Source organism: Galleria mellonella, unplaced genomic scaffold (genome assembly GCF_026898425.1).
Source record: "Galleria mellonella isolate WM207_F2 unplaced genomic scaffold, CSIRO_AGI_GalMel_v1 utg146, whole genome shotgun sequence".
Taxonomy (NCBI): domain Eukaryota; kingdom Metazoa; phylum Arthropoda; class Insecta; order Lepidoptera; family Pyralidae; genus Galleria; species Galleria mellonella.
In genome coordinates, this window is record NW_026441999.1 from 7,502,159 (window position 1) to 7,510,922 (window position 8,764).

At 31.8% G+C, this 8,764-nt stretch overlaps 1 protein-coding gene across 1 annotated transcript in view; it reads right to left on the reverse strand.

The window, feature by feature from the left end:
• LOC113514787 (uncharacterized) overlaps positions 1-8,453 on the reverse strand; it is a 39,035-nt gene extending 30,582 nt beyond the window's left edge. The window contains exon 1 of the mRNA XM_052891870.1: positions 8,101-8,453. Coding sequence (XP_052747830.1) covers positions 8,101-8,296 — 196 coding nt within the window. The 5' untranslated portion in view covers positions 8,297-8,453. The remainder of the gene's footprint in view (positions 1-8,100) is intronic.
• Between the last annotated feature and the right edge of the window lie 311 nt (positions 8,454-8,764).

An 8,764-nucleotide genomic window follows, 5' to 3' on the forward strand; every position in this document is an offset into this window, starting at 1 on the left:
AATTTAGAAGGTAAAATAAAAAGGTTAAATAATAAAAAAAAAATATCAACTATCAACTAACATATACGGCGGTAGGTTAACTTTACAATAATATACATATGTTTGTCTGTTAAATGCATTCGATATAGACTCGATGTACGTCCAAAGGTTATTCGGCTATTTACATATATGTATAATATTAATATCTTTTGTTCTAAACCCACTAAATGGAATATATTTTAGATGCGTGTCGACTTTTTCTTTTTCGATATATAAAAAAGAGAGAAAGCATTTTTGAATTGATATATAGATGGAGACTCTTCATTGTTTTCTCCACAGAACTACAATAGTAAACGTATTATAATAAAGAATTACAAGAAAAAAATTACACTTAAGAAAACAATGGGCGACCTTATCTCTAAGTAATAAGATAAAATAAAATAAAATAGTAATTTTCCCCATTTTTTTTTTCATTATCGCCCATTCGGAACTCACAAACACTACAAATGGGAAGATATATTTGTTTCATTATTTCGGTATTTAGAATATTCAATTTGATTTAAAATTGTAGAGAGGCGATGTCTAAGAATAGCCATAACGGACGTGACGTCAGCTCAAATACTGCAACGGTGCCACAAGTAATAACCAGCGTGGTATATAACAATAATTTAATTCCTATGAAATTTATTTCACATATTGAAATTAGAAAAAAAAAATCGTGCAAGTTGTACGACACTTGTATAATTATTATTCTCTAGAGTCCAGTTTTAAATTCAATTTAAATCCAGATTTTAATTATAGAGTCATGTTATATGCACGTGTGCATTTATAATAGAAGACAGACTTTTATGTCAATAAACACGCTAAGAAGTAAAAAGAAATCTCTCTTATTATGTTAAATTTTTTTTTTTATTAGTAAAATAAAATAATGAAAACGATTCATAATTACCATAAATACGAAAATAGAATGTCGAAAGAATTTTTAACTTTTTTCAAGTCGGTAAAAAAAAATGTGTGTACACTATATTTGTACATGTGTTAGGAGTCTTATTTAATTTTTTAAATATTTAATTTCCCACGTTTGAATGTGTGCGTGAAAAAAAAAACAGTGAGTGCCACAAAAAAAAACCTTTAAATGTTTAAACTTCGAACAACACCAGTTACTTTGATTTAAAAATTAAATTAGTAAACTGATATTGATAAAATTTATATGGGACTAGGATCAGATAAAAAAAAAAAAAAAGAATTTTACAAATTGGTTTACAATTGCCAGAGGAACAAACATTAAAAACAAATATAACCGAATTGAAAACATTCTTCTGTTGAAAAATATCAATAATTAAAAAAAAAAAGAAAAAGATATGATCAATTTAAAAATCGAACAAAAAAATGCTCCAAGGTCCCTCTATTTACCATTTGAATATCCTAGCAATGAGTGGAACGCATGTAGTGCTCGGGTATTGTTCCTTTGTGTGCGTTAACTAGCACATTTACTCTACTACAATGTTCTTTTTTATATATGACAAAGGAATGTTAACCCTGCATGCGTTATCGGTATACGCTGACGGGGCATCAGTGAAGGATGAAAGGTGAGGATGGAGGCAGATCAGTTAAGTGATCACGATGTATTCATCAAGATATAACCATGGTGGTTTCCAGGGGAAACCACGTGGAGGTCGACTTGGAAAGGAATATCGCTAGCAATTAGTACTACAAAAAAAAACCTTATTAGGTCGATTTCCATGAGGTCCCAACTTCATTCTCGCGGGTCATCTCTCACTGGTATGTGTGCCATATTTTGTCTCATATAATAAGTAATAAAAAAAATTCCAGTGCAGCATGTATACATACTATGGACAAATTTTATAATGTGACGCCCGTACTGCATGCGGCACCGTTCCATTAGCTATTTCATAAAAACAGTGAATTTTGAACCTGAGCGAAAGTAACATCCATGCTTATTACTAATAAATTAGTACATTACTTAATAATATAATATTAAGTAAGTACGGATATTAATTTACTCACAAAATAACCAGACTAATTTTGTTTCGTCGAATATTAAAAAGATATCAGCTAACTCGTACCGCGTACCATTAATTTCACCAAAATCGTAACATCGCTATATGCAATATACAATACGCGCATTGTAATGCAACTAAATAATAAAAGTCTAGTCGGACGCGCAATGGAGAGAAATATCATTTGTTTGCGATTCTCGTATGAATAGCCGGTCTTCGGTGAGTCACGAAGCGCGCATTCCCTGTCGCTGCGTTGCACCCATTGCACCGTTGGTGGTTTGTTTGAAATAGTTCGTCATAGTGAAGCAGTAATGAATTGCGTTTTAATCAATTTTCAAGTTATGAGGTTGACGCGTCTGGAATCTACGTAGCGATCATAGTATAGGTATACGTGTACTAAGAGTAGCATTTTAACGCTACAGATTACAAAAACTATATGTGATGAATGAAGTGTTAGGTTCCTCGTCGAATATTTTTTTTTATTTTTTTTTATTTTATTTTTAATAAATGAAATTTCCTAATGAATCAATATAAATAATATTTTCTATAATAATAAACTAATATTAAAAATTCTTTCATCTATAAAGAGCTACATTATTAGTGAGTAAAGGATACTATCCCAGGATCCTGAATGACAAAGGCAAAGCTCCGTTACATGTACAGCTATAATAATTATGTACAAAATTTATTTTATAAATTAAAACAAATAATTAAAAATATTTTTCGAATGACCATAAAATTACGTCACCAACCTTCTACAAAAAACTACTTCTATATTCCGAGTTATAAAGAAATTTGTCGTAGAAGGTTGAAACAGGATTAAGTTTAAAATCTTGTATTACAATTGATCAACGATGCAATAATTTTGTTTTGCTTGTCTGTGGTCATTGAAAAATTATTTTTAATTGTTTTAATTTATGCAATAAATTTATAATTATTATAGCTATATATATATATATATATATATATATATATATATATATATATATATATATAGAAGAGTGGGATATGGCGTGAATTTACTGGGTACAGAAGAATAACTCCCGAGTCCTCAGGAATGGCAACGCATGGGGGGTATCATGGGCGAAACTGTATACTCTGTTATGTCCATGGTACTGCTCATGTCTATAGGCGACGGTTACCACTTTCCATCAGGTGGACCGTCAGCCTGTTTGCAATTCTAATTTGTATAAAAAAAAAAAAGCTTTTTATACTGTATAAGCCGAGGTTTTCCCAAGAGACTACATCATGGGGTTCTTCAAAAGGGGGGTAAAGAGGTTTCTTCAGGGTCGGCAACGCGCGCGTAATACCCCTGATATTGCAGGTGTTCATAGGCTACGGTAACCACTTACCATCAGGTGGGCCGTATACTAGTTTGCCACCTCAGTGGTATAAAAAAAAAAAATAGCTGTATATGTAATGGCCTTTGTCATTAGGGATACCGGTATTGTATTCTCCATCGGTGAGTGAGTGAAATAGGCTATATATTTATAGCATTTTAGTTATTATTGTAAGTACAAAACGGGTTTTATTGTTCCAAGTTCTAAAATCAGCACAAAAGAATGTTTATAATAAGATAACATAGACCATTATGGCCCTTTTATGACTATGAGTATTTATTGAGTCATTATGTATTTACAATGGCAACACTTGGCGATTATTCGGGCCGTAAAATTACAAAGCCTAATAACGGAAACTTTCCTAAAACTAGTTATTTTTTTTTTTTAATTTTGTGTCCTTATTTAATGGCTGCATTTTTTTTTTTACAACTTAGAATGGCAAACAAGTTGATGGCTCACCTGATGGAAAGTGGTAACCGTCGCCTATAGACATGAGCAGTACCATGGACATAACAGAGTATACTGTTTCGCTCATGATACCCCGCATGCGTTGCCATTTCTGAGGACTCAGGTGTTATTCCTCTATACCCTTTTTTTTAAGTTTTTTTCAGCCTCATATTGTTTACTATATACCTTTACTATACTAAATTTCATGAGGCGTGGTTGAGCCATTAAAATATTAAGAGGTAATTAATTTACTATTAAATTTATAATATTAGAAAATTAAATAATAATATAATAGTTTGTATTATTATCTAAGTAAACGTGTATTACAGTATTTTTCAACCTTTTTCATGACACGACTGTACCAGAGGGATACTGTACAAAAGTCGATTGCTTGGGTACCTCTGTACCATTCGCCTTGTCGCCTAAAGACATGAGCAGTACCATGGTCATAACAGAGTATACTGTTTCGCCCATGATATCCCCCATGCGTTGCCATTCCTGAGGACTCAGGTGTTATTCCTCTGTACCCAGTAAATTCACGCCATATCCCACCCTTCAAACCGAAACACAGCCATGCAAACACAACTGCTTCACGGTTGAAACATGAATGGGACAGAGGTACCCAAGCAATCGACTTTTGTACAAAGTCTCCTTCTGGTAATTTTTAATATTATTTTGTAATATCAATTACTTAATCACCTATAAAATGTAATTACTGTTGCTGCACGTGCAACAACAAATGAATATATACTTTATTGTTTAGAACATAAAGTCAATATTGTTAGTGAATACGAAATGCGGATTGTTTGTCTTTACAAAGTAATTAGCCACGTATTACTAAATACTAGGTACTTTCGCATGAACGGCGATGACGTCAAAAATCGGCGGACATTTTGTTTTAAACTCAAGATTTATATCGAAATAGAAATTTACTAACGTGGCATTTTGAATGGTAGTGACGTCAAAAAACGGCGATTTTACTAACGTGGTATTTTATTTAGGTATATCTCTCTTTATAACAGACTTCAAAGAGAAATATATTTTATTATTTTATATAAATAATTATTATTACAATTCGGTTATATTCTTCGTATGTTTGTTAGTTCATAACTCTGTCAGTTATGAACCGATTTGTATTTTTTTTTTATTTGAAAATTATTTTGGTTCCATAGAAATATTATCAAAATCGGTCTCCGTACTTTAGTACTTAAAAACCACAGTTGAAATAGTTTTTTTTTTTTTGTTAAACAATCTTTACATTTAGTAAATACTTGCAAAAAAAAAAACATATTAGACTCTACAAGTTACTATTATCCAGATGTTGATACGAAATTCGAATATGTTTCTTCAATAGTATTTACTAATTAAAAAAAAAAAATAGACGATGTCTGTACATGGGAGATATGTAATAAAAAAAAATTATACGATGGCCCTCAAGACAAACAGATGGCAAAACAATAATTTTTAGAAATTTTGTCTGTCTGATTGTCTGTATGTTTGTTCCGTCATCACGAAAAAAATACTGTATAACATGGGCACCTCCATTTATTTGGAGAAACGCTAGTATTTATTATAAAAAAATAATTACCTAACTGTACCATTATTATTTCATATAGTAATATTTTATATATCTATATATATATATATTTATTTAATATATTATACGTATATGTTTATATAAGTCTAATTATATATTTATAATATATAAATATATCATGTATTACTTTATTTTTCCTCTATTCAATAATGCACCGCCTACTTATTTCTCTGTTCGCCCAATGGTCGACTGGTAGAGAACACCGTCCGGTGTCAAGTCCGCCATATGTACATAGAATTTTACTGTGCATTAAAGTTTAAATAAATAAATATATAATTAAAAATATATTGCGAAAAACCTCACTTGCGGAAAAGTAGAGCTTATGTGTTATTATCATACGAGAATAATTTGTATGTAATTTAATTTTTCATATTTAATGAATGTGGAGGAAGCGAAAGAGGTTTGTTTGAATCGAAGCATTTGGCGTTCCATTGTTTCTGCTTACTCTAATAGGAGACAGGCGTGACAGATATGTATGTATGTATGTAATAATTTGTATATATATTTTGAGGCAATTTTCGATTGTAGGCAAATTATACCGAACTACCTAAACCGTTAAGTTTATTTTCCTTTTTTCGTATTACGTCATGATAGTTTCAATACTTGCAAGATAGAATACCATAAAAAAGAAAATACATGTCTACATATGTTATATTTTTATATAATTTATATTTGAGGCCTATAAAATCAAAGACAGCTATATCCAAGTATGTCAAATGTTCAGAAAACTAAAAAAAAAAAAATATTTTGTCAAGGATATGGAACGATATTTTATATTTAAAACCAGAAAGTAAAAAAAAAAAAAGAATAATAATTTTAATTATTAGAAGCTTTAATTAAGAGAAATATTTGATGAGTACAGAGTGAAAATGAAATCGATGTTATGATGTTTAGCCCTCTTTGATTTTATAGGACTCATTTCGACTTTTGTCAGTACGGAAGGTCAGTGCCGGGATCACATGGTGAATTTATATAGTAAAAAATACTTATATATAACTAAGCCACCTTAGTTTATAAATAAAATAATTAAATAAATGTAATCAATAAAATACGTAATAAGTGGAAGGCTATTTTTTTAATATACATATTTGATGTGACAAAGTCACAAATGGGACCGTAATTTTTTTGTCATTTCGTGGCCATCCTATATGTGTATATTCATCATCATCAACAATTCAGCCTTTTTCGAAAAAAAAAAAAATTTAATACTTTATTGCACCAAAAACATAGAAATGTTAAACTAATCGCCGCATATATTGTTTAAGTGCAATAAAGAATATATATATAATATACAATGAAAAATAAAATGTAAAAATTTTCCTAAGACTTTTTACAAACAAATTGTTCCTATAGCAGCCAATTGAAACAGGCTTCTGTTTTTGACAGAACATTTGTCGGGTCAACTAATTTTAAATAATATTACATATAAATGGGAGGCCTTTTAGCGTCGCGTCCACTTCAATCCGCAATAAAAGCTGGAAGTTACTACTTCAATTTTTCCAATAAAACTACGGCGGCGTCGAACCCAGCACTTCCATCTACTACCAGTTTTGTAGAGCGTAAAAGACCGACTAGGTAAACATAAAAACGTAGGTTATTAAATTAAAAAAGAAATTAAAATCAATTATACGTAAGCATTTTTAAAACGACTATTTCGAAAATAAATTTAGTTGCCAATTCATATCGATAAAATATTTCAATACATTTTTAATGGTATATTAATATTTACTATAAAAATATCCTTTGATCTTTCATAATAATAACGAGCTAGGAAATTAAAACGCAGTAATTTACTGTTTGCGCCGTCAGAAATATGTAACTTAGCTGCGTGCTCTACCTATCTAAAATAAAATCTAAATACCGTGTTATAAAGCAATTCTTAAAAAGTCTTAAAACTTATCGAAATGAAATAAATAAAAAAAAAAAAGTTATTTTTTTTTTTACATACATTGCTTTAGTTTAAAAATAAAAGAAATGCAACGCAATTGATTAAAATTAGGCGAATAGGTATTATAATATGTACATATCGGTAATCTACTTCAAAATACGGCGTCTTGGAATTTAATCTCAAGATTGTAAACGCAAGTAGATTGGTTATTATGTTGATACCAAAAATGGTTTTATTCAAGGAAATCTAACCAATGTTCTATTTATTAGCAATATTTTTTTTTAATTGTTTAAAATTCAAAAACAAGTATTATATGAGTACTATAGAGTTATGAACTTTTGAATAAATTAAGACAGTATATATGTATAATTGAATACCAAAAAGACGCAACAAGAAGTGTAGGTAAAACGTATACAAACGACGCCTTTTACGAACACAAAATACACGTCACTTGTTATTGAGACGGATAAATTATCTACATTGTGTTATGCGCCACATTTGTTGAAATTGAGATGTGAAAAAAATTAAGCTTAAAAACATCCGAAAGAAAAATAAAAATTATGCCATTACAAAATGGCGTCGATTAATACATATAACGTGTAGATAATATAACACGTGCCTCATACTTGACACAGACGTTATTTCGAACTAGGTACACTAGGTACAATTTCGAAAGCATCCGAGCGGCTGGCGACGGCGTCGAACAAAGCAAGAGCACGCAGCGGCGACGCGACGATTGCAAACCGGCCGGCAGTGGGCGCACAATCGCCGCACGCGCCCGCTGCGGCTCACCAACATCCGCAAATAGTATACGTAGCGTCAACTTACCAGCCGCAGACTTCTCCGGCAACCCCAACGTCGACCAGCCGGGCACCACGCACTCATACACCTCGTCCCAGCACCGCGACTTTTCCGCTCTGTCACTGTAACTTGGGTCGTTCGTGTCGAACAAGCAAGGCCTCTTCTGGACTTCTGTTATTATCAAATTACTCTTTACTCCGTCCCCGTCTTTTGTTCTCACCATTGTAGCCGGTATTAGAATTTTTAAAAATATATTTTTTTAATTTCGAACGTCGCGTTCCAAATTCGTGTGTTTTAAAATTACGTGCGTATTTATAGCTCGGTGCGGACGGTACGCCCGTAACGTAGCAAGGTCCGCGTGAAACTGGCGGGTTGTACAGCGCATCGGGCAAACATGGCCGCCCGAGACGGTGGGGAACAAAATAGGTGTGAGTATACTGAGGTCGCTGCGATATCGCCTTCCTCGCGCTAATAAATAAATAAGATGCATGCAATGTATCCTGACTATGTTAGAGTTAACGCGTCAAAAAAATACCGTAGTAACGTCAACGGAAGATCAAAGTTGCATAAAATATTTTATTCAATATTATTATCGCCTTTAACGAGATATCTAGTTAGGTACAAGTTTAATCATAAATAGGTAATCACGTCGCACGGTAACAAAATGACCGTCTAACGTACGAGTTATAGA